Here is a 26,616-nt window from a genome sequence, read left to right as displayed (position 1 = left end):
GATGATACAAAGATAGGGCCTACTGTTTAGGATGGTAGCTGGAATTGGCGAGCACATGGGGAGATACCATGCTGTTAACTGAGAGACAAAAATATATACAGACCGAGGCCCATTCGTTTTCGTTCTTGATCTCATGAAATAAATACCTGCCTCCAAGACCCCCTTCCCTTGACCAGACTTGCCAATTCGCTATTAGGGTAACATAACTGCCTACCTACCTACCTACCTAGGTAATTAACCTACTCAACAAGGGCAGCCAAAAAAATTGCTGACTCGAGCCCGGCATAAGTAAAATCACAAGGAAAAACAGAACAAAATGCCAACTGCCAGCAGCAAAAATCATGGACGGCAATACGACATTGTCGTCTTTGGTGCGACGGGCTACACCGGACTGTTCACCGTGGAGCAGATAGCTGCTGTTTTCCCGACCGACGTCAATTGGGCCATTGCAGGTCGTTCGCAGGACAAGCTGCAGAAAATAGCTTCCGACCTTAAGGTTAAGCATCCCGACCGTCGCCAACCAGGTAAGCACTGCATCCGAATCCACTGTTTGTATTCTAGTTTATATTAAATAAAATTAATGGCTGACTGGCTCGCTTGAAACAAACACCCACAGCAATCGAGGTGTGCAACCTCAATGAACAAGACTTAGTAACTCTCGCCAAAAAGACCTTTATCCTCCTTGCTACCGTCGGGCCTTATTCACTTCATGGCGAGCATGCATTCAAGGCGTGCGCTGAGAATGGCACGCATTACCTGGATGTCACGGGCGAGATTCCCTGGACCTTAAGCATGCTGAAAAAGTATGAGGACTCGGCAAAGGCGACCGGCGCCATCATGATTCCCCAGATCGGCTTTGAGTCGGCGCCGGCGGATCTTTTCAGCTTCACGCTGGTAAAGACCATCCGAGAAGAACTACACGCCCCAACACGCGATGTCCGGTTGGCAGTCGACATGACCAATCCTTTTCCATCTGGCGGTACTTGGGAGTCCGTGTTCACCACTTTTGACGTGTTCCCTCTAAAGGTCCTGGGCGAGGTCATGAAGCCTTTCGTCCTCTCTCCCGTGCCACAGCCCAGCCCGGCCAAAGACGAAGTTTCCCTCTTGACGAAGCTGACGGGCCTACGGAGCTTTCCGCACATGGGCCTGGTGACAACCTCATTCATGGGCCCCGCCAACAAGCCCATAGTCGAACGGACGTGGGGACTACAGCAGACGGAACCCGCCCTGAGGGACTACTTTTACGGGCCCAACTTCTCCTTCGACGAGTACAACAAGGCACACGGTATGCTGCACGGCTTCGCCTTGCACTTCATCGCCGTCATCGGGGTTCCCCTCATGGCTTTGCTATGGCCCCTTCGATCCCTCTTGCGACTCGTAGTACCCTACCAGCCTGGCCAGGGCCCGTCACGCGAGATGAGCGCGAAGCAGAAGACTAGGTTTTGTGCCATCGCCAGGCCGGACATGCCGCCTGGAAGCTGCGACAAGATGTGCTACGCAGAGGCTTGTTTCAATGGGAGCATGTACCACTGTGAGTCGAGAGTCTTTTTTTTTTCTTTTTTTCTTTTTTTTTTTTTTCGGCGCCGCTTCGTCTGTAGCATCCAAGCTGACTTCAAGTGACTTGAACTATAGTGACGGCGGTATGCCTTGCCCGGGGTGCGCAAACTATACTGGAGGAGTATGAAACTCTCAAGCTCAAAGGCGGTGTCTACACGCCTGCCAGTCTCGGCCAGGGCTTCATTGACCGTGTTGGAGAAGATGGCTTGGAGATCAGGAGCAGAATTGTCAAAAACTAACGCAGGGGCAATTATTACTAATTCTGACATTCCCATCTGCCTTTCTGCGATTAGTCAAAGCTGTACATGTAAAATGCCCTCCAACTTGATAATTTGTACCTGTAGGGTTTAATGATTGATTGGTGGATATTCATCAATGTACTTGTATAAATAAGGTACGGAGTAGGTAGGCATACACACTACACCAGTCTGCATGTACCATTTATTGTCTTCACATTGGTCAACACTACCATTCCCACTCGACCTCCCCCTCACGAACCATCCCAAAAGAGCACCTACGTAATTTGCTAGATCTAGAACTAGTTGCTGCCCTCCCATAATTTTGAGGGGTCACCTCGCGCCCTATTTGGATACTGGTTGACCAGGAGAAGATGAGGTCATACATCACTACAATGGACCAATTAAGGTGAGAGCCCAGCCCTCATCCCTGCACATCTTGAGACGAAAGAAGAAATCCATGAACGGTGGCGTGGCAATCCACAGCTAGGGACTTACACCACATCATTTCTTGTCTTTCTGCCGTATGTATCCATACTAAGCTATGATCAGGGTCGCTGCTACCAAAATTTTGTACATGGCTCCTCCAATAGTTGCTGTTCTCACACAACTGCTGGGCCACATTGGTGAGGCAACCCCTGTGTGTCCATGATGTAAGGGTAAGCCTGTTTTACCCCAGTTTCTGGCCCTGAGACCCTTTTCGGGGGTTCCCCGACTTTACCACAACTTTCCGACTACTACATCTTACTTACATCTATCGAACCGCGACTGGGTTAACCTGGAGCAAACCCTCCTTGCCCTCCTCTGGGCTGGAGTGTGACTTGTTGGAAATCCGGTATCGCTCCTTGTGATCTTATATCGACCCATACTGAGGCAAAATTGATCGTCGGGGACATGGGCGAACTGGGAGTATTCATCCTTGTTATGAATTCGGCAGTTAATAAGGATGATCGAAAATGAACCTGAGCCCTGCCGAATATTTGGTACTCATGACGCATTATTATATTCAGGGAGTGTCAAGCTTCTCGTTCCTTGACGTCCGAGAGAAAGCCTTGGAGACTTTTTAATCTGTCTGTAAGGCCACTCATTCTGCATTCAAGATGTTCACCTCCTTTTTCTAGCTTTGCCTCAAAAACTTCCAGATAATTACCCTACATATTTATTCACTGCTAGACTATGCCTAATACCCCTTGACCCATTTTACACGGGCCGAGATTAGAACCACTCTTCCGTTCGTCACCGTGCTTTATCCGGCTGTGATATCTTTCCTTAACAGCCAATCCCTGTGACCTCATCGGTGCACCATCCTCCACTTGAAGGTAGACATTGCCAAAGAGCAGGAGTGGAAACACACCATAACGGGATAGCCGTTTTTTTTTTTTATTTTTTTTTTTTTAGACTCGCCTATGAGATAAGGGCTGAGGAATGCAAATAAAACCCTTCCAAGAATAAGCCCTTGGCCTAAAAAAAGGGACCCAAACCATGTCACTACATAGTCCAGTCCGCGCTCGTGGCATCTCCAGCCCATGCACAGAAACGTCAGCCACAGATCGAGACTCGCCTGATCACCAAAACCACCACCCGCACCGCCCGAGCTTCAACGCCAACAACACGCAGGACCGATTACGCGAGGGCGCTAGGCGTCCACATCGCAGCACGATGCCGACAAACATCAGGCGGGACCGCAAGTCTCTCTTCAAGGAGGTGGGCCTGCTGGATGACGACGAGGCTGAAGATTTCGGAGGCAGCAGCGAGAGGACCGTGCCGAGCCCCTTGTCAAACAAAGAGTTTGGAACCATCGCCGGCATATCACCCGCGTCGACGTTTGATAACAACGACGACGACGACGACGACCGAAACGCGGCTTCGAGACAACAACAGGACGCCGCCCCTGCCCCTTCGGCAGATACGAAAACGAGCAGGACGATACGAGGGGGTGGCGAGGGTGCACAGCAGGAGGAAAGGGGAGCAGCCGGGGCACGGCAGCTGCAGCCGTCGTCTTCGTCGGAGAACCAAAGGATGCCGTGGTACAGCAGGTTGGGGCGGCAGGGGAGGCCGAGGATAAGAGCAGCCGCCGCCAGTGCGACGCCCCCTCCCGTAGCCACGAGTCTCTCCCGAGTCACAATGATCGCCATGCTCATTGCTGTCGTTCTTCCTGCCTTTAGCTACAACAGCGGCCGGCGCACCGTCGACATCGCTGGCGCCGATGCCGGCGTCGTCCAGGGCCGAGGTGACGTCGGCGGCCAACAACAACAACAACAACAACAACAACAACAGCAACAACCATGGTCGTCCGACGTCGCTGGGGAGCTCAACTTCCTCGAGGCCAGGCAGAGCAGCCCTACGCAGGTCTGCGCGCGATGGGCACATCACAGTGAGTTTTTTGTATTGCCTTAGGGTTTGGGTAGATTGTCTTTAGACCAGAGTTTGGGGAGCTTTTGACTGACAAAAACATAATCTGCAGCCGCATTGCTTAACGGGACCGTTTACATATACGGTGGCCAAAGCAAAAGCAATCCTACGCAGCAAACCGACAAATGGAGTAAGCAGACGAACAATATATCCGATGCTTAAGGAGACTACATACCGATCAGCTTGACTAACAGTGATAAAACCACTACCTCAACGCCAGACAACAACTTCCTCACACTAGATCTAACGAAATCCTGGGACGTAAAAACTCCCGTCCTCAACGGGCTTCCCACACCATCTGGTCCGCCCAAGGTCTCCCTGGGCTACCTCTGGAACGACTACAACAACCTGTACCTATACGGCGGGCAGTTTGCCGACGACGCCCAGGGCGTCGAGGTCGGCCCGTCGACCGTCTGGAAGTACTCGATCAAGAGCAGCTCGTGGTCCGAGGACAAGGATCCCGAGACTTCGGACGGCAAGTACTCGGAGCCGGGCGGACAGAAGGTCCAGCGCTCTGCTGAAGGCGCCGGCCTCTCGGTCCCGGAGCTGGGGTTGAGCTGGTACTTTGGAGGCCACCTGGACATGTGGACGACGCCCGGCTGGTCCAACCAGATCTGGCGCGTCTACCTCAAGTCGCTTCTCGAGTTCACACACCCTGGATATTCCAACCCGGCAGTCAAGTCGCTCGAGGACAAGGGCGCCGGCGAGTTTGGCGCCTACCGCAACATCACCGAGGGGGGTTTGCAAAAGGACGATGCCTTTTACGAGCGGGCGGACGGCGCACTCGTCTTCATCCCCGGATGGGGTAAGAAGGGCGTCCTGATCGGCCTTGGCGGTGGCACGAACACTACCTTCTCCAACAACCTCGGCACGCTCGATGTCTACGACATTGATAGCTCCGAGTGGTACCACCAGGAGACGTCCGGCATCCCGCCATCAGTCCGTGTCAACCTGTGCGCCGTGGTGGCGTCTGCGCCGGACGCATCCAGCTTCCAGGTCTACGTCTTTGGTGGGCAGAACCTCGAACCTTATGTAAGGTCTTCCCGTTCCATGTTTCGCCCAAATATAAACCATCTATTCCTCTCGTTGCAATTACTGAGCGCTGACCTTGTGCACCCGTTCTCAACAAAACATAGAAAGACCAAGTCCAGTACGACGACATGTACATACTCACCATACCTGCCTTCACCTGGGTCAAGGTCGACAAGCAAGGCAAGAACCAACCGTCGGCGCGCGCCGGACACACGTGCAACATGCGCGACGGGCAGATCGTCACCATCGGCGGCTTCCTGGGCGTCGACTCGGCCTGCGACTCGCCGGGCATCTACGTCTTCAACGCCAGCAGCCTCGAGTGGAAGGACAAGTTCGACGCCGCCGACCACCGCGCCGATCTCAGCCCCGAGAACTCGGTCATGGCGGGCAGCTACGGCTACAAAGTGCCGCAAAAGGTCGCCGACGTCATCGGCGGCGGGCCCGAGGGCAGCGCAACCGTCACCGCCCCCGTGTCTCGCGCCACAGACGGGCCCTTCGCCACCGGCAAGTCCCCCGTCTTCACCGTCACGGCCGGAGGAACCGTCACGCAGACGGCGTGGGGTCCTGGTGCCACGGCCGAGGGCGGGCCAGGCGACGCGGGAGGTGGTGACGGCACGCAGCAGGAGGAGGCTCGAAAGCCTTCGGCAGGGCTCATCGCCGCGGCGGTGCTGGCGGGGCTCGCGGGTCTGCTGGCGGGCTACCTGGGCTTCTGCGCGTGGCTGTACCGACGACAAGTGCGCGCGTACCGGACGCACCTGGCGGTGGCGAACCGGTACTCTGGCGGCAACGCGACGGCGTCACACGCCAGCCTGGGCGGCATGGCTGCAGCCTTCTTCGGCAGGAAGCGCAGTAAGCTGGGCAGCAAGGACAGCAAGGAGAGCGGTGGTGGCTCTCAAAGGCAGCAGCGACGCTGGGGGAGCAGCAGGGTACCGGCAGGACAGCCGGGCGTAGGGGGTGAGTTTATCGGCGGCGACGACGAGAAGCCGCTTTACGGGAAGCACTCCTCCTCGGCGGGACGTGAGAGCTTTGCGTGGGTCGGCAGGCCGAGTCAGGACCCTGCAAGGCCGGTGATGGGTCCGTGGCTAGGCCCAGACGGGTCAACACCCGGGTCCGGGACGACGGCGACGGGGAGTGGACGACCATCCCCGTTTGCGTATGGTGGTAGTGGGAGCGGTATCACGTTTGAGCCACCGAGCGGTGGCAGTGGTAGTGGGCCATCGAGACCGAGGACGAGTGGCAGTGCGTCGTCGACCGAGGGTCTGCTCGACGGGCAGGACATGAGCTTCTTTTCTGTCGTGCTGGCGCCTAGGAGGGCGTTGCGTGTTGTCAATGGACTTGAGGACGGGGAAAAGGAGCAGCAGGTTGCAGAGTCGAGATAAACCAGAGGACGCGATAATGACTGATGATGGATACACATGATGCAATTGATGTTGTTTTGCGACACTATGTACCTAGGTCTGTGAATATACACATAGAAAGGATTTGATCTAACATGTCAAAAATGTAGACCTCGATACACACGTGCCATTCTAAAAGGCCCTTTGCACGTATAGCAAGCTGATATTCAGCAGATACATGTCTTCTTGACGTGTGATCTGGGCTAAGAGCTCAGGTTTGCTTCGTGTCTCCATTCCCGACCACTTCCCGGCATTATAGCCAGGAGCTTGGCGCGACGGCAACTAACTGGCTGCATGCAGCCTTTTGTTGTTCGTGTTAGGTGTCAGCCCATTCTTTCTAGACTGGTGCTAGAAGGCATTCGTGTTCATGTCGGGTGGACCTCTGTTTTCCATACGCATGCTCGAGAGCATACGCTTGCTAACCTTGATGGGTCCTCATCTACCGAAGTTTATCGAAGGATCCGGATACAAAAATTCCATGTTGTTCTCCACGAGAGTTTCCTCGTCAAAGTCCGGTACATCATCGATAGACATGCGGAAATCTTGGCCAAGAAATGGAGCCATCTTATCTAAAAGGTTTCGCGCTCGTTCTATTTGTCCTTGCGACGCGCACACTTTGACGGTATCCAGGCCAAGAGCCCGCAATCTGAGAGTCCCTTTACCAGGGGAAGTACCCGGGCCCTGCATTAATTTGTTTTGCTTCGCCCAAGATATCCAGATACGGTTGCTATCAAGCAGAAGCTTCACTGCCTGCTCAGCATTCGGTTCTGTAGGGTGGTGTAACGCCAGATGGGCAACCTCGATGCCATAGTGGTCCGCGGGTTGCTTTAACTGAAGTTTCTGGCGTTCAAAGTTGTCTTGTCCGATGCTGTAGAACAATTCGAACAAGTTTGGAGATGACTTTTTGACATGTTTCCACGCCAAAACTGTAGATTCCCAAGCGACCTTTTTCCAGGCCGACAAGATATAAAAAGGCGGTTCTTCTTCTTTAGGCCACGGGAATGTCTCTTTGGCCTGCGCCATGCAGGCATATGCATTGTTCATACTCATAGCGCCCTCGTATTTGCTCTCAACAAGGCTTTCAAAGAGAAGCACACGTTGTTTTTGCTGGATCTTTTGTAGCTTGCCGCTGCTCTCGTTGCAAGCCTGGGAAAGCTTATCCAACCAAACCCACACCATATTCTCCATCCCTTCAGCAATCAAGAATGGCATGAGCTGTTTCAACAACGGCGAATTCGGTCTGATAAACTTGAAGTTTTCCTCGAAGCCATTGGACCGTAGCCACTCCACAACCCTCTGCCCAGCTGACGAGGACGCCATGACGGTAATAGGGTCCATGGCAGATGATTGCATTATTTGACGGTGCTTGGCTTTGAGGCAACCGGCTGCGCGTAATGTATTCATGAGCCCCTTGGCAGCTGCCTCCTCAAAGATATCCATTGGATCCTTGACCCCTTGCACCCGCAGTCCTTTTGCCTTTGATGCATCGTAGCTAAACAGCGGATTTGAAAGAATCGTGCGGAGGTGTTCGCTGCCAAGTCCCGCTCGAGGCGCGTCTGTAGGAGAGGATAGCGTCAAGTTGGAAGTTTCTTGAAAAGATTTGGCGGCTTTTACTTGTTGCGAATCTCGAGATTGTTCGGCTTGTAGTCCAAGCTGTTGATCGAGCTGCTTCCTGAAGGAGCCTGTGATAATCTTATACAGCTTCTCTTCATTGTTTTCGACACGCAGAGGTTGGTGGTACGCGCCGAATATGTTCTTGATCAAGGCGAGAGGCCTTGACGGCTTCATTGTCGGTTACGAGGCGTTTCAATCGGCCGCCCGGCCGCCTGACGATTTTGTTTTTCTCTGTATTTTCGTGCTCCAGAGCGGAATTGAGGTAATCGCTTGCTCTTTTACTGCTGTCCTTGTTTTTACGTGCACAGCCTGGTCATGGTTACTGGTCTTCAAAAGTGTGTCAATTGGATCGATGTCGAAAATGGCGACACACACACACACACACACACCGGAATCCAAATCAGCTGCTACAGTAAGAATGGGAGCTTCATGATTATGGCTCCACAATGACGAGGGGAATGGAACGACCCACTTGATGCAGGCACGTGAATGAAGGAAACACCCGATACCCGACACGATCAGGGTGCGGGTGGTGCGCAATACAATACGACAAGAGGTCCAGACTTGACCCCCCGTCCATCAGGCAAGCTGGACCTGCATGAGGCCGAGTTGGAGATTGTGTGTTAGGTTGTTTTATAATTAGGTAGCTAAGAATTACTACTTGGAACTCTGGTTTGCTGCAGATACCTAGCTACATAATATAAAATAAATAAAAATTAAATTCACCATTTCAATTGTGCTCATACGGTTGGGATTGGATCTGAGCAGTAAAGGTATGGAGTTTGAATTGGGTATCAATCAACTTCTTGCTGCCTCTTTCTATGGGCGAATCAGGTTCTGTCGTCTGTTGTTTGGCAGCACCCATGGCACTTGAATCATCTTCTTCTGGGGCCGTCAGGCCGCATCGCGCCTGTTTCTGTGGTGCTTAAGCACAGTGCACGGCGTCAATCGACTGATGTGGCAGATTTGGGTACCTGGGGGCTTGGAACTGGCTTGGGCATTTCTTTGGACGGTAGATACTTTCCTAAGGAAAAAACAAGGGTTTGTCCAATCTGTATTGATTTTCTGGGGTTTGTCAGTGGTAATATCATGTTATGTTTTTACTTGATTCAGTTCTATTCTAGTTTTAGCCCACTATGTTTTACAGTGCAGTCGTCGAATAAAGCACATCACATCCATCCAAACCGAAACAGAGCGCAGCTTCTAAGAAGACTCGTCGATGCATTGGGACGGTTGACTCCCGTCCCCAGAAATTCCTGCCCGGACATCAGCAGCAGCCAGCCCCCACAGAAAATAGGCAGAGTGGGTCATATGCAAGCTATTCAACCAATCACAAGGCATCATGACTGGAGCTGAGTTGGTTTGCTCTGCCCTTTTTTCGCCTCAGTGAAGGATAGGCTTCGCGGAAATCCATCACGACTCCTTCCAACTCTCTTTTTCTAGCATCATCAATTCCTGCTACACCACCCGAACTTAGCACCCCGCCACATCTCCCGGGCGAGCTGCTGCCGACGATCGAACAGCTCGTTGCTTGCTTTATCGACACGCCTTTACCCTGGAGACTGGGCTAGCCGCACGCTTTCCCCCAACGATCGGAAACCCTAAATCTGTGCGCATGCGACTCTTTACGTCAAGCTGATCCCGTCGTCGGTCTTGATCAACTTCCCTTTCATCATCATATTCACACACACTTCAGATTCTCCCTCTCGGCATGTCTACTGAGGCACAAACCCGGCCGGCGGCCTCGCGTGGCAGAGGCGGCGGCCGCGGCGGTCGTGGAGGCCAGTCGCGTGGTGGTGCTCGTCAACAGACCAGAACCAACGGTGACAAGTTCGACTCACTCGATGCAATTGAGGACGAGGGTGAGATTGGCGAGCTGAAGAAGCTCTACGGCGCCAAGACGGCCTTGATCAAAGAAATGTTCTCGGACTGGTCCGAGGTCGACATTCTCTTCGTCCTACAGGAGACTGATGGCGATGAAAACCTGGCTGTGACCAGAATTGCTGACGGTAAGAAAGAGCTCCACGTTTTGTAGTTGACAGAACTGTTTTCTTGACCGTTTGCCCTTTCTACTTCTCCACTATATTTCTCTTTTCTTCTTGCTTTGTCGGCCCTCCGGCCTCTGCCAAGTTATTCATTCTACCATTCCTTTCTGTTCAGTGGCTCTGGCGATTCCTTGTTGTCGTTACTTCATCTAAAAGTTGACGCGATCCTTACTGACCACCTTCCACCAATTCAGGCCAAGCCTCTCAATGGGGTGAAGTCTCAAAGACCAAGAAGGACCGCTCAAAGTCCAAGGCACCTAAGGACGTTACATTCACTACTACTACTGGTGAACCCGTGCCAGGCTATAACAGACCCTCGCGGGGTGGTCGTGATGGCGGTCGTGATGGTGGACGCGGTCGTGGAAGGGCCACGGAACGTGGCGGCCGCAGCACGCGTGGCCGGGCCGTTTCTGCCGGTGCGAATGGTACCCACAACGACAAGAGCAATGATCTTTCTGTTCCTACCGAAGAGTCCCCCGTTTGGGACAACGCGAAAGCCGATGAGACGCCCGCTTGGCCAAGCGCGACTACCGAGGCACCTGCCGCCCCCAAGTCTACTGCTCCTCCCACTACTGCCGCCCCTGCTCCTTCCAAACCCGCCGTCTCTACCTGGGCTAGCATGCTCAGACAATCGACTGCTCCTAAGCCTGCTCCCGTAAAACCCAAAGCTGCTCCCGCACCTCCACCCGCCGAGACTATTGAGCCACTCCCTGCCGCCGCGGCCGAGCCCGCTGCTGAGGAGCCTGAGCCTATCGAAGAGCCGCCCAAAGAGCCCGTCAAGGAAGAACCGGCTCCTGAACCTGTCGCCACGGTGGTGCCAGAGGTGGCGCTTCCGCCTTCTCAAGATCAGTTGACAGAGACGAACCTGGAGCAGATCACAGACATCTCCCACCCCCCTGAGACCGAGACTGCCCGCAGCGAGGCTGCTGATTCATGGGACCCTCGCACTGCCGCGCTCAGTGCCACTGCAACCCCTCTTTCTGCTTCTCAGCAGCAACACCAAAATGCACAGTCCTCGAGGGCTGCCACCAGTGGCTTCGCTGCCACCGCGATCAAGGCTACGGAGCGTGCTGCCACCCGGACTCCAAGTTACGGCCGCAGGCTTCTCGATCAGGAGGAGGCTGTGCGCATGCCCACCAACCGCGAGGTTGATCGTGCCACGGTCCAGTTTGGCGCTCTGAACTTTAGCGGAGAAGAAGACATTGACGGCGATCGTGAGGAACCTGAGACCAGGGCACAACCCCCAGTCGACTCGCCTGTCTCGCACCCACGCACGTCGCTTCCTGTTGCACAGCCCGCTGCTGTTCCCGAATCTTTTGCTGCTCAGAAGCCGGTAGCTGCCCCTGCTGCCGCCACTCCTGCGGCACCTGCAGGTATGTCTTTAACCTCTACCTTTATAGTTTTTGGTGCGTTCATTTGCTGACCTACAGACCTCACAGTTCCATCTGCAATCGCTCCCCAGCAACCCGCTGCTATCGCTCAAGGTAAGTCTCTGGCACACTTATTATGTTCCTTGGCTGCAACGACTAACTTATTCTGCAGCAGCTCCACAGCAACCCCCGATCAGCCAGCCGTCTCAGCCTCACCAAGGATTTGGCCGCTTCAGCCAGGACCAACACTCATTCGGCCAGAAGCCTTACGATGCTTTCGGTCAACCCAGCATGACCAACCCTCCCGCTACGACTCAACACCAGTACGATGGCTTCCAGGGCCAGGCCCCTGGGGCCGCTCAAACTCAGCCCCTAACTCAGGCTCCGGCCCCCGCAGCTGCTCCCGCCGCTATGAGCTCTGCTCCTAACGACTACTCGTCCTTCTACACCGCGGACCCCTCTTCCAGGGCTCCTTACAGCGGTTACTATGGTAACAACTTCGGCCAGCAACAGGCCAGCCAGGGCCACCAGGATGGTCCCCAGCGCTCAATTGGTGCCTACAACACCTCTCAGGCCGACCCCTTGAGCCAGTATCCCCAGAGCGGTGCGCAAGCTCAGGCTTCGTCTCGCTTCGGTGCCGGGTCAGCCCTCGACTCTCAAAACAGTGGAAACAACACTCCGCAGCCGACGGGTCAGAACCAGCAGCAGGCTGGTCAGAACACTCAGTCGCAAGCCCAGCAGGCTCAGCACCAATACCCCTACGGAGGGCAACACCCGTACCAATACAGCCCTTACTATGCTGCCTATATGAACCAGCAGTACAACAGTGCCTACGGCCAAGGAGGCTACGGCAGTGGCCCCTACGGCTCCAAGGGTGGTGTTTACGGTCAACCCACTCAATATGGAATGAACCCCCCGTATGACCACGCATCCACCGGAGCGAGTGGATTCGGCCAGTCCTCACTGCATCGCAATGATAGCGGACTGGGATCTGGCCTCGACTACAGCCGCGCTTCGGCCCAGTCCGCCAATCAGCAGGGTCTAGGAAGCGGTGGCTTTGGCGGAGGTGTTCATGACAACTTTGGCCGTGGCTCGTCGTACCAGTCCCAGGCCGGTCAAGGCTTCAACAACCCAAGCCAGCAGACGGCTAACGCCCCGTCAGGCAATGATGATCTGAAGCCCTTTGGCGAGAAGGCTGGCAGCGGACCCAGCCCATCCATCAGCGGCGCTCGCCCCATGTCGGCTGCTAACAACGCGCAGTCTCAGCAGGGCCTCCCACCCTCGCAATCTGGCCAACAGGGTGCCGCAGGAATGGGTGCCTACGGTGGCTACCCGGGTCATATCCAGCAGCAGGGCCACCACATCGGCCAGACTGGCGCAGGTGGCTTCGGTGCTGGTGCCGGACAACAGGGACACGGTAACAACCCCTATGGTGCCTATGGTAACCAGGGTTTCGGTGGCAGCTACTACGGGGCGCAACCCCGCGGTTGGGGCAACAACTACCACTAGGCCTGGATCCAAGATCAACCTCGCACCAGTTGATAAGTTGCGTACCCAATGCGGAGGATGAATACGCTCGGGTCGAATTGCTCAGCGAGGGCAATAGGCCGCCATGTCTATCAGTCGCATTAAGATTACATTGGCAACTTCTACGTCGAGATTGCAATCTCGAATTGCTAAGCTTAATTGAATACGAGACAGGATGGGTCACACACAATGGGTCCCATCCTCGACCCTTCTTTCTTTTTGTTTTTTTTTTCCCCTGTTTGCTGGGTTCATATCTTAACGATCTTCGATTTGGTTCTCTGTTCAATGGTTAAGGAAGGGGCTTCTCAGATTTCTTGTTTGTACAATTGATTAACTCTCTACTCGGAAATCGGTTGGGGGTGGTAGGGTCTTTCGACACAAAAGAACTGAATCGATTCAAATTGGAAGATGCATGATTGCTTGGGCCATCTCATTTGGGGTGTTTTCTTGACAAAAAAAATTCATTCGTCTACTTTTGGCCACGTGTTTCTCTTGTATCATTTCAAAATGGAAGGCAGTTGGATGGTTTTTAAAAACTGAGTGCTCCTTGGTTGGTGAATATCACCGGCCGAGCTTCCCACAAGGGTTGCCGAATCAAAAGCTCGTCAATTCGTTGAAGCATATGATGTGTTCCTCTTCCCGATGAAATGAAGCCTCGATGTGTGGGTTTTGCAATCGCGTGGCATTGAAAGTCACTCGTTCTTGCATGTCTGGCAGCAATGCTCAGGTCTCGTTGACCGTGTTCCTTGAACAGCGGCACTTTCCCACCAACTGATCTTGGATAATTCGAAATCAGTGGTTTTACGAAGGTCCTTGAATATATCTGTCGGCTAGGTCTGGAGGTATTTCGGGTTGTGTGAGTAGCAAAGATGGATAGGTGTGGTTGTCTTGCAATAATACTATTATGGCCAGGCCCACGCAAGAAAGTTTTGAGAAGATTTGGTGTTCTGATAACGAGCTACATGCTTTCCTCAGAGCTTAAAATTGGCATTGGTCTTCTCCCATCCTTTCAGGGTTGGCTCTATCTCAGCAACCCGCTCAGCCAGTCGCTGCTTCATTGGGCGTGCTTTGTCGGTACACAGCTCGTACATGGTTGTCAAGTTGAACAGAAGCGTGTGGGATGAAAACCCAGAATCGACCATGGCCTCCAGAATTTCTCGTCCCTAACAGTGGGAAAGAACATCATCAGTAAACAAAACAAGACTCTCGTCTCACTAATTGTATCACACGAGACGTCATGAAATCCTTACCTGTGACATCTTCCCCAGATAGAGCAGACATGTCGCCATGTTGACAGCCACCATCTCATCGTTGGGTAGTTCCTCCCTCAGCTCACCCCAAGCAGCAAGCGCAGTATCGTAATCGCCGTCCGCCATGTCGCACAAGGCAGAGATGATCTTGTCCTGCGTGGCATCTCCGTGCACCTGGTTGTCGACACACCTGCGCGCGGCATCGACGTCGCCCAGATGAAGCCACAGCAGCGCCTTGGCGGTGGCCAGCTTGCCACTGGAGCCGTGGTCGACGAGCGTCTCGAGGTGCGCGACCGCGCCGGCCAGGTCGTCCATTTCGATCAGCGCACCGGCGACCTTGAGCCCCAGCTCGGCCAGGCGCTCCTTGTGCAGCTCCCGTGCGCTGTTGTCGTGGACGGCGGATGCACGTGCCAGGCGGGCCCGGGCCTCGCGGGCCAGCTCGTAGTAGCTCATGACGGAGCGGCGAGGGTCGCCAAAGCCCAGAGATTGCAGGCGGACCGCCAGGACGCGCAGTTCCCACGGGACTAGGTGCTCGGGCGGCTCCTCGAGGGGCGCGTGCAGGAGGCTCGGGTTGGGGCTGCGAAGAGGTCCTGGTGCGTCGATGGCCAGACCAAGCCCGGCAGAGCCTACAGCTGAGACGGGCGAAGCCACCGGCTGAGCGAGGTAGAAGGGCGACTGGACATCCTCGAGAGCCTTTACCTCCTGAGCGGCGATGGGCGTTGCATCAATCAGGGTCAGACATGCCAGTCGGGTGTGGATCAGCGAGAAGATGCGAGCGTGGTCGTCCGCCGCTGGGGGATCGTGGCCAGCCGTGCCAGTGAGCTGCTGCACGGCGGCCACGGCGGCGGCGCGAAAGTGGCCCTTTGAAATCAGTTCCGGGATCGGCGTGTCGGGCGCTGGCTGGTGGGGTGAGTTGCGGAAGGCACCAGGTATATTTTGCGGGCTGAGGGTGTGGTAAATCTCTGGGCGAAGGAGGAAAGAAAAGTCCTTCTTGGGAACCTGAGGGGCCACGCGTGGAGATGGTCCTGGGCCCGGAGACCTGGCTGGAGAGCGAGAGCCCCGGGGGCTGATGGCGTTTGGTGATGTTGGCCTCAAGCTGCTGCCGGGAAGATTGGGATCCGGCGAAAGAAAAGTTGGCGCAGCATCATTTGGTTTTGGTGAGCTGAGGGAGATGCTGTGCGTGACAGATCAGCTGGGGTGTTTTTTTTTTTTTTTTTTTTTTGTTGTTGTTTGGAAATGGGAGACAAAAAAAAACACATGATCAGCCCAGAACTCACTCATCGACATCCAAGGGGCCCTTGGTTGTTGATCGCGGCCTCGTCGCTGAGCATATGGGAAAGCCTTGTCAGTAGTGGACCCGAATGCAGTGGCGCTCCTGATAATCATGATTTGACACATACCCTTAGGTATTGACTTGTTTCGTGCATGAGCCCTCACGGGTATTTGGTGAGGTATTTCCATTTTGTTGATTGAAGTGCGAAGATGTTGTTGGTCTAAACTAGTTCTAATCGTTGTTGCATCCCAGCAAACCTCCTAAACGGCCGGCTCTACGGGGGTATCCACTCTTTCCGGTTACTACCCCACTGCCGGTCATTTATCGTAGTTAGTACCTAGACTAGCCTAGTTCAACTGGAGTGCAGTCAATTATTTGGTACGCTGGGGGTAGGCTTTGTTTAAACTCTCTATCAGGTAAAGCAGGCAGGTGCCTTGGGTGAGTGCTATGATACGATGTTTTGTGTGTTTGAAGTCCTACCTTGCCGGCTTCTTCCCATTATCGCAATATGGAATCATTTGTTCCGTTCCAAGCGAAAGAGGCACCCCGCCTTGGTTTTGCGGCAGTGTAACACCACCGCACGAAAACAATCTTCTGCCATTGTTCTCTAATTTGCCATAGGATATATAGCCTTTGCCGTGATTCCCCTCTCCATCAAAAGGATTTGAGGCTGACCAGGAGATGATCAATCCGTCAGAAAAAAAAACTCTTCAAATCAATTTTGTTAAAATCATCGGTTACGCACAAAAGAAGGAGAAAAACGCTTCCACTCTGCCTTCTCAGAGCTAAAGCTCAACCCATCAACCGCCTTAACCTGTCTTCCAAGACAAAATGGAAAAGCCTGACAGTCTTGCACCTCGAGGGTGCGCCAGCTGTGGTGTGTCCACTGGAATACACTTCTGCACCGGCTGCCGGGTCGTTCACTACTGCAGCAGGAAACATCAAGAGGACCATCGACCCGTCCACAAGACAGCCTGCAATGCCATCAAGAAGACCAGTCTGGCGCTCGAGAAAAAAGAGGACACACTCCGCTTTACGATGCCGGACGTCTTCGACACCCAAGTCGGTCATTTCTGGGGGATCGTTGAGACGCGAGACTACATGATGGCCCGGTTCACCGCGGCCAAAACCCTCCTCCAGGTCAACAACCTCGATGCTGTCCAGAAGGCGCTAGATCACTTCAAGGATATGCTGCGTTTGTGTCGTTCCGACAATCTTGGCATGCGGGATATTGTTCCATTCCTTCAGCTGCGGCTTGGCCAAGAGCAGGACTGCTATGACTTTCTAAAGTCCTGGACCATTGATGGTCCCGACGGTCGCCGGCCAAACACCAATATTCGTGGCGCCGACGCCTTTGAGTCTGTGGATAATTTTGTTTCCACAGCTGAGACTGCTCATCTTGTTGCTTTGACCCTTCTCAAGCTGCGCCTCTATCTAGACCTTGACGGCTACGAGTGCGACGCGCGAAATATCCATCTCAGCGTTCTTGGCATGGGCCGCTCCCCAAGCCCTGATGGATTTGACCGTCCAGTCGGAAAGCTTGTCAAGACCAGGGTGAAAAATATGTCTAATGATAGGATTCGCGCAACGGCCGCAGACCTCAAGGGTCAATATTTGAAGCTCTGCCAGGCTGTCCACAATGCAAACCCCTACATCTGGCCGGCTTTGATCAACCAGGGCAAAGTTCCAACCCCGCCAGACGTTTACAGTCCCGGCTCACCTGAGGAGGCAGATCTCGTAGTTTTCGCCAGCAAGCGTGCATGGGACGAGTCTGAAGATTCTATCGTCATGATCGATGCCGACACGGCCAAGTTCACCACCGTCTATCGGGGCTCGGGCACGACGACAGGCGTGTCTGCACAGGACACAGGCCGCCGTGATGTTCTCGTGCTTTGTGTCGAAAATAAACCCATGGTTGAGCAATCTTACGCCTCTCTGATCACCCGAATTACCGCAAAAGCCTCTTCGGTCCAGATGGCTGGCACGGTCGACGAGGCCTTCTCAAAGCTCAATCAAAGCCCGCCCCCGTCTGTCATCCTCGTCGCCGACGGGGCTATAACGCGCCAGAGAAAGCTTTTTGAACGCGTCATTGACCTTCTACGCGGAGGAGCTACGGTGGTGCTAGCCGGCAGCTTCAGTAGCTTCGTGAACAGCGGCGAGCTGGACCGGACGTTCGCTACCATAGGTCTACCCTGGACGGGCGGGCCATACACGCGAGAAAATGTCAAGCTTCGGAGCAGTGCTGTGCCCGGTGAGATTGTCGGACGGTTGCCTTCTGCTTACACCCAGAAGGCTCTATTCTTGAGCAAGGTTGAGGAGGCAGATAAGTGGTATGGACGAGACGGGAATCATGCGGAGGCGGCGGTTGCGTTTGCAAGGGTCGGACATGGCAAGCTGGGATATGTCGGGGATGTGAACGGGGAGGATGAATCCGATACTGTCATCATGGCAATGTGTGGACTTTGAGTGTGATTGGATCCTGGGGCTCAAGGATCTCATTTTAGAGCGTACGTACCAGGAACGTATCGGACCCATGTGCTCCAGACGACTTAGCCTCGCCTGCTATTTGGGCGTTTTGGAGTCTGCTGACGCGGAAACCTCAATTGGTACACCAATCTATCCTGGTCATATTTTGCAAGCGATGTCACTTTCCATGAGGATTGGCTTATTGTGGAAACTTTTTGAGGGGAACCTATTTTAATTAGTTGGTTGCCTAGTTAGGTATAAGAGAAAAGGTATACGTATGTCAACGAGGACCGTTAGATACGATCAACTAAACGCACTTGCAGAGGAATATTGGCGTTAGCCCCAATCGACAGCTGATATGGCCGGGGTTTATTGGCCAAGTATCACTGAATCTTTCGGCAAGCATAGCCATTAAATCTTATTTCCGGAACTTTTAGCTTAACCAGATAGTATTTGTAAGCATCTATTATCTAGGGCGTATAATGGCCAATGTCAGTTGCAGGTTCGACGGCGACTTACAGGCGCGATGTCGCCAAAAAGCGGGGGTTTTCTGTTTTTATCAGTGACACTAAAACCATCCACATAGGTAGGAGTCGTCTACCATTCAGCTTAGCCCAATATGGTAGGCCAAGTCTTACGCAATCAAGACAGGCACATGGAGGCCAACGCCAATCGGCACCGTCAAAACAGGCGGCCCCAATATTATACTGCTGACAGGTCGAAACTCCGTCAGCCTTAGCTCCGGAACGTACGCGAGTAGAATGCGAGGGCGGTGTGTGGTGTAGTGCTGTAGTGCTTCCGGCGCAACTACCGGAAGTCATCATCATGATATGAAGTATCCAAGGTACTCATCGACGAGTTTGCAACGTTTGTCAAGAATGCATGTTCGCATACATCCTTAGACATGTATAAATATGCTATCCCCTCCTCCTGTCGTCTTCGTATGTTCAAGCTGAAGAGAGATAGTATCGCCATCCATCGTGGGAACTACAAACAGATATCAACTGGACCCGAACTCACACATTCTCTCAAAATGGCCAGCCTTTATCAGCAGACGATCCCTGTCTTCATCAAGTACTTGAAAGCCATGGATGGCATTCTGGTCAAGGGCGAAAAGTACGCCGATGAGAATGAAGTCAAGCACGATGACATGATCAATTATCGTATCGTTCCAGACATGAGAGGGTATGATAATTCATCTTTTCCCCCCTTGGATCCCCTCCCATTTCGCGGCTCTCGGTGTAGCAGAGTGCAGTGCCTGCCGACCTTTATTTGCTGATGTTTTTTTCCCCACGGCACCCCCGCCTCACCGCTATCTAGACTTGCATACCAAGTCCAATCATGCTCCAACACAGCCAGGTTCGTCCTGTCGCGCGTGGGCAAGATCCCGCACGTGGCGATGGAGGACAACGAGACGACGTTTGCCGAGCTGCGGGAGCGCGTCGCCCGAACCATCAAGATCCTCGAGGAGTTCGACCCAAAGGCGCTCGACCGGCCCGGGGACGAGGCGTTGGTCATGGAGACCAGGGCCGGCAAGTTTAGCTTCACGTGCCAGACCTACATCAGCGAGTTTGCCATTCCAAACTTTCACTTCCACCTGTCCACTGCGTACTGCATCCTGCGCGGGCAAAAGGTGCCGTTGGAGGCTTGGGATTACCTGAGGGATGTGTTCCACAAGGTACCGGATGCGGAGGAGGAAAAGTAGAAAAAAAAAAAAAAAGAATAGGGAGCGATGGTCAACGCCACTCTAGAGATGCAAGTGTATGGTACAGATGAGAGAAATAATGTCGATGAGGGGCGCTGGTGGTGGTGTTGTATTGAACAGTGATGAATACTTCCTATGCTACTGTTGTTGTTTGCTTACCTACTCGTACCTAATCTGCCCAAGGTACTGGAGGCCCAGTCCTACTTAGATATCCCGTTTGTTGTTGCTGCCAGGCTGAGGGACTTGAAACACGAACCACAACTCAAGTTTGACTGGCCTGTCTGTCACCTACCTAAGCCCACAGCCATGTCATTACTCGAAACAAGTTTGTCGTGCATCCATGTATACATAGTACAAGACTGCACCCGTCTGAGCCAATCAAGCATCAGCTGAGCGGCAAGCTCTCTTTGCATTGGAGGTTGCAATTTACCTATCAAAGGCTAAATTGTATTCTACTTACATCCACGGTAGCGTCCAAAAAGGTTGAGATTGATTCATACAATCGATATTGCTACTTACCACACTCACTTCTGGGCCTCCATCAAATCAAAGTCAGATTTTGTTCCGAGTCCATTCGGTCGTGCACTTCAACCCAAAAAAAAAATGGCATGTAGCTCCCCAGAAAGAACCATTTCTTTTCGGGATCGCCGTTTAAACCTGCCCTACGCCAAACAAAACCCATTTCCACGGGGGGGTTTGATGTTACGCCGGAGGTCACATCCATGTCCGAGCGAAGCCAGGTGGCATTATAACGCCAAGAAATTCTGGACCTGCGCGATTTCATGGGCAATTCTCAAAAAAAAAAAAAAAAAAAAAAAAAAACGTCCGCTAAGACAAATCAATGGTGAAAGGCAAGGGGGGACGAGCACAGAATTCCATGATAAGAAAATAAAGGGGTTATTTTTGTCTATATGTATCTAGGTGGTTTAAGCAGTCAGGGATCAGAAAGACATTTGCTTTCCCTCTCTTTTTGTGGGATTGTCGCAAATCAATTCTTGGCTAAACGGTTGTGCCCCAAACCGAAGCGAAAAGAAAAAGAAAAGCATACACACATATATATATGGATCGCTCTGCATAGCATGCATTGCGTTTTACTGCTTTTCTGACCGGACGAGGCAGCTTTTGTTGGAATCCACGGTCACCTTGCCAGGTAGACAATGTTTCCGCTTTATAGGGGTCAGGGTCCGGGGAATTTTGGACATGTCAAGAGTTGACTGCAGATAAAACGAACAACGACAACCCACGAAAAAAGGTGGAGAGGAAGGGGAACGACAGTTGTTGTCCATAGGCACCTAGGTAGGTCCCTAAGCATGAAATCCTCAGAAATGGCTGTAGAAAGATCTAGCCCTGAGAGTTTATATATGCGGAGATACAAATAGACCTCGATATTTATGTTTACGTTCATTCCGGAGATAAATGTTTGCTGGGATGGAGGTGCTGCTAAATAACGTCAAAGAACCGATGAAAAGCTTCGAACTTGCCTTGCAGAGGTTGCTTCGTCTACAAACAAAGAAAAAAAAAAAGAGGGAGAACTAAAAAATTGATTTGTCCCAGAACAGACGAAAAGAGATAGGATTTGCAAAATTCGGCGGCTAGGTGTTGCAAGATCAGCACCAAGCGTGGAGCTTGGATGAAAACAAGGCTCTCTTCTCTCAGCCTCAAATACCTGTCGCGTTTTCTTCCTCAATTAGGCCCATGAGGCCCCCCATGGGGTTGGAAGTGTGGATGGCGACACGTGAAAGCAAAATAGAAAGAAAGTGCTCCTACTGGCTTGACAAAGAAAAAACAGCAAGAGAAAACTCAATTCAAACCATTGATTTGCAAATAACCAGGAACGTATCGGGGCGAACAAATCTCTTGACAAGGGCAGTCCTGGACGTGACTCGCTAGGTATGAAGAAAACTCTTGGCAGAGTGTCAGTCTGTTGCACAATCAACATGTCCTCCCTCCTCTTTGTTTACAATTATAACCGGCTCCTCTAAGCAGATATTATTAATCTGCGTACTATTGCTGGATAAAGCAAAAGAAAACAACGGTGGTACACCAGGGCCCTCCTCGACTATGACTTCCATAACCAAGAACTTCAAAGCACGCCAAGAAGAAATCGGGATGGTTAGTGTCAAGCATTTTTTACTGGCCTAGGCATTGTCTTGGCCATACGGAGTAACGTCTGAATAATGCAACACTTGCCCCCTTCGATCGACAAATCCAAGCTGGCCGAGAAAAGCAAAGAAGCCCAAGAAAGAAAGCCAAGTTCATCAATGCTTGATCTTGATCTTGATCTTTTTGCAGGCACTCGAGAGACCAGGTCTGATAATGATGGGAATTTAAATCAATTCGCCATATTTGCCTGCAATTGTTGATTGAGAAAAAGGGAACCAGCATTGAAACGTGGTGGACCACAACCCTAGGTCGCTCTTTCCTATTGTAGTACCCCCCTGACACCCGAGGTTGTATTTCTGTATTTGCGTACTTACCTACTGAGGAATTTTACCTACCACTTGCCCAAGGTATGGACTAGTTACGGTTATGCCTTGGAGGAAAGTGCCCCGTCCGAGGTACCTTCCGTACCTTCCGTACCTACCTTACCTTGACTGACCTACCCCTCTCTATTTCACATCGCGCGTACTGCACTTCATGACTGATGATTGAAGTCAAGTCCATCCCATCTACACTAGAGCGAAGGTGAAGATAAAGCTCACTGGCATCCAACATAGCTCAGAGTTCCGCTCTACTCCTGGTACTGCATGCATGTAGCCATCCCAGTCTGTAATGGGCGCGTCGTGTAGCCCGCTGGTGAGAGCTGAAAAGCTTGCGCCACCTGCCATCACGCATGTAAACAAGCTGCCATTTTTGTGATGGACTCGTGAATATCCATCCATCCCCCTCCCTTGCCCTCACTGCGAAATAAGTTCCAGTCGGAGTACCTCCTCTCAGCCTTTAGGCCCCCGCTTATTATCCGTGTTTCAATAGAAACCCTGGCCTTTCCAGGGTAACCGCTGTCAACTACCCCCGGAAAATATCACAGGCCCCACCACTACACCAACGACACCCCAGCTCGGCAGCGGGACCTACAAAGGCTTGATACCAAAGCCCAGACAATTGGCATCTCTTGGCGCTGCCGCACCTGGTAGCATGTGCACCGTGAGCGCGACGTCGTTCCCGGATGGCGACAATCCCTTTTGGCTGCCGAATAGGTTAGACCTTTACGCTCCAGGATGGGCAATGGTCGTTGTAGTTATTTTATTTTCTTCTCTTCTGCCCAGGCTTTCTCTCTCTCCGCTGGCTGGCGAGGAACGATTCATGCGAATCTAAAAGCTCCCATGTCCTCCCCCATCTGAATGTTCTGTTCTTTAGGTTTTGTTTTCTATTTCTCCTCGTGTCTCTTCTCTCCGTCTTTCCTTTCTTTGCTCCAACCCTTCTTCGTTTCTTAGTTTCCGGACATCCATCAGCCCAAAAGTCTCTACTCCCTGGTGGTGCAGCTCTAATATCCGTCCGGTCTTCGGCTTCTATAACCCTTCTTCCGAGCTGGGCTCCAACAGTTGAGACAGTGTCTCTCGTTATCGACACCAACTAGCTCTACGTAGCCTTGGCCCACCTAATATCTTATACACATCAAACAAAACAAACCGTCATCATGGTCTCTCAATCGTACCTCCTCAGCTTGGCCGCCATCTGCGTCGTCGTCAACGCCGCCCCGCTCCCGCTTAACATCAACCTCGGCGCTTACTCCCCCGCCCTGGTGGTCGGTGATGGTGCTATTGAATTCGAAGGAGCCGCCAAAAATAGTGTTGAGTCCATCATCAACACCCTGCAAGGTGCCGCTGCCGCCGGTGCTACACGTGCTGCCGCTACTGAGGGTGCTGCTCAGCCTGCCACCAGCAGCCAGGCCGCCACAACTCAGCAGCAGGGTCTCGGCTTGGGTGCCAAGGCCGTCGACACCGGTATTCTCAATGAGAAGGTAGGCTTTCCACATTATAACCCTTTCCGTCCATCATGTGTTCTTTGTGGCTTCTTCACCCATTTGCAGTGTTTGAAAAGCCGTACAATGTAACTGCAGGCTGACAGTAACCCTCACTGGAGAACTAGGCATCTCTCCCATTACCCGGTTCAGCCCCATTAGGGCCCCGCTCGGAGAAAGTTGAGGTCGAGGAGGAGGACGCGGAAGAAGAGGAGGAGTCCGCTTCGGCTCCTCTACAAAAGAGGCAGAACGAAGGCTTTCAAGCTGCATTAAACTACGCCGAGAAGGCCCTAACCAAAGGTCCCAAGATACAGATGGGCACTCCCGCTGCTGGTGTTGGTATCATTGTCGACAACACTGCAGGTAAAGCTGCTGCCTAAATTTGGCCTTGTGGCTAGTTTTTTTTTGCTGCGCATAATAAAGCCGTGTATATTGTATTATGGCCAAGGAGTTTCCGTGTGCTGGGTTTTGTTGGTTTTGGGCTGTTACAAAAGGCGTACCTAGACGAGCTATTTTTTATTGATTTACTTTATAGTTACTTTGAAGGTACAAATCCCAGGACACAAAGCCCAGGCACCATCAGCTAGCTATTCAGAGCTCGTATACCCTTCTCCTTACGATTAGGACCGAAGGGCATTCGATGAGCCCATTTTTGGGTAGTGGATTGAAGCAATGAAAGAGAGAGACAATTCACATGTGGTGGCATTCATCGCAGCTTGCAGTCATTTGCGATTGATGAATACGCCTGAACATCAAACATGATAACAAGCCCTACGATGGTTCGGGACGGCTGATGTTTACATCCCATCAAGCCACAACTGATTCAACCCGCATGGAAACAAAAGTTAATGAACGAGGCTTTTTGTCTTGCTCTGATTCAAGCCCCCATGATAACTCGGGCAATATCCCCCGACTCCAACAAAGCCATGAATATCTTATACAGCCTCTCTTCGCCACCCATTCTCGCATCTCGCATGTGGTACAAAAAGGTTTGATAAACGAGTAATTAGCCCGAAACTGTCAAATTTGCCGGCGGACCTAGATTGGTCGAGTGTTTTTTTTTTTTTTTTTTTTTTTTTGTCTTCTACACCCGAGCGAAAAACAACCTTGTGCTGTCCCCCACGCAAACTGAATCATCCACGAACCCAAAGTCGAATGTTGGTTGGTCATGGCCGAATAGCTAGAGCTAGTCAGGGCTTTACACTGCTGTTTGTCCGGAGTATGCAGGGGCGAGGATCGTGATCCTTGAGCAAGACCGGCTCTTTGTTCCCTAGCGGAAGTTGAGACCCCACTGATCTTTGTCAATGGCAAGCAGTGTCCATTCAGACCGATCATTGAAGACGCCATCACTCTGGCACACACGCACACAAACCCAGCGGCATCCTCCTTCCTCCAAGCGGCGTGACCTGTGACAGCTGGCGGCTGGCTGCCTCATCACCATTTAGGGCGGTGATACCCTTAGGTGGCATCGCAAGAGACGAATAGTCTGTCCAAAAGGCCCCCCCAAATGCGGCTGTAGGCTTCTACTCGGCTCTCCCCCCCTCGAAGATTCGTTGATTCTGCCTGCCTGTCGGCGTCGTTGTGGGTGAGCGGAGTGTCTCCCGCCAGCTTCGCAGTTGTAGGTGCTGTGAATGGTGTTACCATGTCAGCCGCCTTTTCACCACCCCGGAAGCCGGACTTTGTTGAACACGGCGGGTCATACCACCAGTGGTCCAGAAGTCGACATGCTGAGTTTGGTCCAAGGTGGCGTCATGAAGTCAAGACGCTGCCTCGAGGTGGGCTTATACTTCTGGACTACAGGGAGCATCATATCGTTTTACTCCTGGTTGCTTTGGGTTGGGAAATCAGCGAGCGGCTGTGTAGTCTGCGCTCGACGCACATCGAAGGGGGAGAGTGGCATTGAACGAGCAGCAGCAGCAGCAGCAGCAGACCGACAGCAGCGGAGGGAGACGAGGCTGTGTCTTCAAACTTTGAATCACTGATTACCAGCGACTTGTCCGTTTCCCCCTGAAGGACAGCGGCCCAAGGCCGAGCCGATGCCACAAATTTACAGTTTCCGAGCTTTCGTCCCAGTGGTCGGGGAAAGCGTTTTTTTTTTTTTTTTTTTTTTTTTTTTACAAACAGCGCGGCAAAATTTTCCATGAAGCCGGCACTATTGCACCACTCAGGTTTTGGTGGTTCTGCAAGCTGACCGCTCGGCGTCGTCTTGCTAGATAACCCGAGTCTGGTGAGTCTGGTGAGTCTGGTGGTGACGATGTCATGGGGTCATGTTGTCGGGTGAGTGTATCTCGAGGTTTGAGTAGCCATGTGGTTAACTCACCTTTATTGATCTTTTAAGAGAAAAAAAAGGTATATGCTCAACGTTGGCATAGTGCTCTTGACGGCGTGATCAGGCATGGATTTTCGGGTGATCTCAGCGTACCTTTGGCAAAAAGAAGGATAAATGGAGTGAATGGCCTTGTGAGTAAATCAAGCAGCACCATCGACCTGTATTCTCGACCAACACTATACAGAGCCGATGTTTTCATCTTTCTTTTTGCTATTGAATTTCTGTTGATTGACACCGAAACTGATGGTATGCTAATAAAGAATCTGTCGAGCGAGATTGAAGCCACTGATCGAGACAAATTCAATAATGATGAGAAGGAGGCCTTCTAGGCATCTTGAATGAAAGAGAGGGGGGAGACGGATCGACTTGGCGGCATGGTTCCACAGGCTAATCTGTTTGCTGCACAGGTGGTATCTACGTATGATAAAAGAAAAAAAAAACT

At 52.4% G+C, this 26,616-nt stretch overlaps 9 protein-coding genes across 9 annotated transcripts; 6 read left to right on the top strand and 3 right to left on the bottom strand.

Annotated features, from left to right (window-relative positions):
- Positions 1-245: 245 nt before the first annotated feature.
- PgNI_11690 (uncharacterized protein) lies at positions 246-1,924 on the top strand. Its single transcript, XM_031131655.1, has 3 exons — positions 246-524; positions 617-1,531; positions 1,633-1,924. The coding sequence occupies exons 1-3, from the start codon at positions 317-319 to the stop codon at positions 1,794-1,796; spliced, it is 1,287 nt and encodes a 428-aa protein (XP_030976614.1). The 5' UTR covers positions 246-316; the 3' UTR covers positions 1,797-1,924.
- Positions 1,925-3,275: 1,351 nt separating this feature from the next.
- PgNI_11689 (uncharacterized protein) lies at positions 3,276-6,616 on the top strand (the record flags this gene model as incomplete). The annotated part of the gene is made up of 4 exons (XM_031131654.1): positions 3,276-4,167; positions 4,258-4,335; positions 4,426-5,237; positions 5,342-6,616. 4 exons carry the CDS (start codon positions 3,276-3,278, stop codon positions 6,614-6,616), a joined length of 3,057 nt encoding a protein of 1,018 aa, XP_030976388.1.
- A 453-nt stretch (positions 6,617-7,069) lies between these two features.
- Positions 7,070-8,422, bottom strand: PgNI_11688 (uncharacterized protein; the record flags this gene model as incomplete). The annotated part of the gene is made up of 1 exon (XM_031131653.1): positions 7,070-8,422. The coding sequence occupies one exon, from the start codon at positions 8,420-8,422 to the stop codon at positions 7,070-7,072; it is 1,353 nt and encodes a 450-aa protein (XP_030976389.1).
- A 1,238-nt stretch (positions 8,423-9,660) lies between these two features.
- PgNI_11687 (uncharacterized protein) lies at positions 9,661-13,907 on the top strand. Its single transcript, XM_031131652.1, has 4 exons — positions 9,661-10,257; positions 10,488-11,666; positions 11,733-11,777; positions 11,839-13,907. The coding sequence occupies exons 1-4, from the start codon at positions 9,960-9,962 to the stop codon at positions 13,170-13,172; spliced, it is 2,856 nt and encodes a 951-aa protein (XP_030976393.1). The 5' UTR covers positions 9,661-9,959; the 3' UTR covers positions 13,173-13,907.
- A 165-nt stretch (positions 13,908-14,072) lies between these two features.
- PgNI_11686 (uncharacterized protein) lies at positions 14,073-15,915 on the bottom strand. Its single transcript, XM_031131651.1, has 4 exons — positions 15,841-15,915; positions 15,718-15,763; positions 14,441-15,614; positions 14,073-14,353 (listed from the first exon to the last, which is right to left on the bottom strand). The coding sequence occupies exons 1-4, from the start codon at positions 15,899-15,901 to the stop codon at positions 14,162-14,164; spliced, it is 1,473 nt and encodes a 490-aa protein (XP_030976394.1). The 5' UTR covers positions 15,902-15,915; the 3' UTR covers positions 14,073-14,161.
- A 629-nt stretch (positions 15,916-16,544) lies between these two features.
- Positions 16,545-18,179, top strand: PgNI_11685 (uncharacterized protein; the record flags this gene model as incomplete). Its single annotated transcript, XM_031131650.1, has 1 exon — positions 16,545-18,179. The coding sequence occupies one exon, from the start codon at positions 16,545-16,547 to the stop codon at positions 18,177-18,179; it is 1,635 nt and encodes a 544-aa protein (XP_030976395.1).
- An 818-nt stretch (positions 18,180-18,997) lies between these two features.
- Positions 18,998-20,204, top strand: PgNI_11684 (uncharacterized protein). Its single transcript, XM_031131649.1, has 2 exons — positions 18,998-19,364; positions 19,500-20,204. Exons 1-2 carry the CDS (start codon positions 19,084-19,086, stop codon positions 19,882-19,884), a joined length of 666 nt encoding a protein of 221 aa, XP_030976396.1. The 5' UTR covers positions 18,998-19,083; the 3' UTR covers positions 19,885-20,204.
- A 2,791-nt stretch (positions 20,205-22,995) lies between these two features.
- Positions 22,996-24,443, top strand: PgNI_11683 (uncharacterized protein). The gene is made up of 2 exons (XM_031131648.1): positions 22,996-23,845; positions 23,974-24,443. The coding sequence occupies exons 1-2, from the start codon at positions 23,522-23,524 to the stop codon at positions 24,223-24,225; spliced, it is 576 nt and encodes a 191-aa protein (XP_030976390.1). The 5' UTR covers positions 22,996-23,521; the 3' UTR covers positions 24,226-24,443.
- A 925-nt stretch (positions 24,444-25,368) lies between these two features.
- Positions 25,369-25,655, bottom strand: PgNI_11682 (uncharacterized protein; the record flags this gene model as incomplete). The annotated part of the gene is made up of 2 exons (XM_031131647.1): positions 25,369-25,470; positions 25,548-25,655. The coding sequence occupies 2 exons, from the start codon at positions 25,653-25,655 to the stop codon at positions 25,369-25,371; spliced, it is 210 nt and encodes a 69-aa protein (XP_030976452.1).
- Positions 25,656-26,616: the final 961 nt, after the last annotated feature.

Source organism: Pyricularia grisea (genome assembly GCF_004355905.1).
Source record: "Pyricularia grisea strain NI907 chromosome V map unlocalized Pyricularia_grisea_NI907_Scaffold_10, whole genome shotgun sequence".
NCBI classification, from domain to species: Eukaryota; Fungi; Ascomycota; class Sordariomycetes; order Magnaporthales; family Pyriculariaceae; genus Pyricularia; species Pyricularia grisea.
This window is presented reverse-complemented; position numbering and strand designations above follow the sequence as displayed.

What these genes read in the sequence shown, in the direction of transcription:
- PgNI_11687 (XM_031131652.1), top strand. Translation starts at nt 9,960, where the DNA reads ATGTCTACTGAGGCACAAACCCGGCCGGCGGCCTCGCGTGGCAGAGGC. An exon ending in TGTGACCAGAATTGCTGACG is followed by an intron (nt 10,258 to 10,487) that starts GTAAGAAAGAGC and finishes CCACCAATTCAG; the next exon opens with GCCAAGCCTCTCAATGGGGT. An exon ending in ACCCGCTGCTATCGCTCAAG is followed by an intron (nt 11,778 to 11,838) that starts GTAAGTCTCTGG and finishes ATTCTGCAGCAG; the next exon opens with CTCCACAGCAACCCCCGATC.
- PgNI_11690 (XM_031131655.1), top strand. Translation starts at nt 317, where the DNA reads ATGCCAACTGCCAGCAGCAAAAATCATGGACGGCAATACGACATTGTC. An exon ending in TCCCGACCGTCGCCAACCAG is followed by an intron (nt 525 to 616) that starts GTAAGCACTGCA and finishes AAACACCCACAG; the next exon opens with CAATCGAGGTGTGCAACCTC. An exon ending in CAATGGGAGCATGTACCACT is followed by an intron (nt 1,532 to 1,632) that starts GTGAGTCGAGAG and finishes CTTGAACTATAG; the next exon opens with TGACGGCGGTATGCCTTGCC.
- PgNI_11686 (XM_031131651.1), bottom strand. Translation starts at nt 15,901, where the DNA reads ATGGAAATACCTCACCAAATACCCGTGAGGGCTCATGCACGAAACAAG. An exon ending in AAACAAGTCAATACCTAAGG is followed by an intron (nt 15,764 to 15,840) that starts GTATGTGTCAAA and finishes CCATATGCTCAG; the next exon opens with CGACGAGGCCGCGATCAACA. An exon ending in ATCTGGGGAAGATGTCACAG is followed by an intron (nt 14,354 to 14,440) that starts GTAAGGATTTCA and finishes TCCCACTGTTAG; the next exon opens with GGACGAGAAATTCTGGAGGC.
- PgNI_11684 (XM_031131649.1), top strand. Translation starts at nt 19,084, where the DNA reads ATGTATAAATATGCTATCCCCTCCTCCTGTCGTCTTCGTATGTTCAAG. An exon ending in ATCGTTCCAGACATGAGAGG is followed by an intron (nt 19,365 to 19,499) that starts GTATGATAATTC and finishes ACCGCTATCTAG; the next exon opens with ACTTGCATACCAAGTCCAAT.
- PgNI_11683 (XM_031131648.1), top strand. Translation starts at nt 23,522, where the DNA reads ATGGTCTCTCAATCGTACCTCCTCAGCTTGGCCGCCATCTGCGTCGTC. An exon ending in CCGGTATTCTCAATGAGAAG is followed by an intron (nt 23,846 to 23,973) that starts GTAGGCTTTCCA and finishes CTGGAGAACTAG; the next exon opens with GCATCTCTCCCATTACCCGG.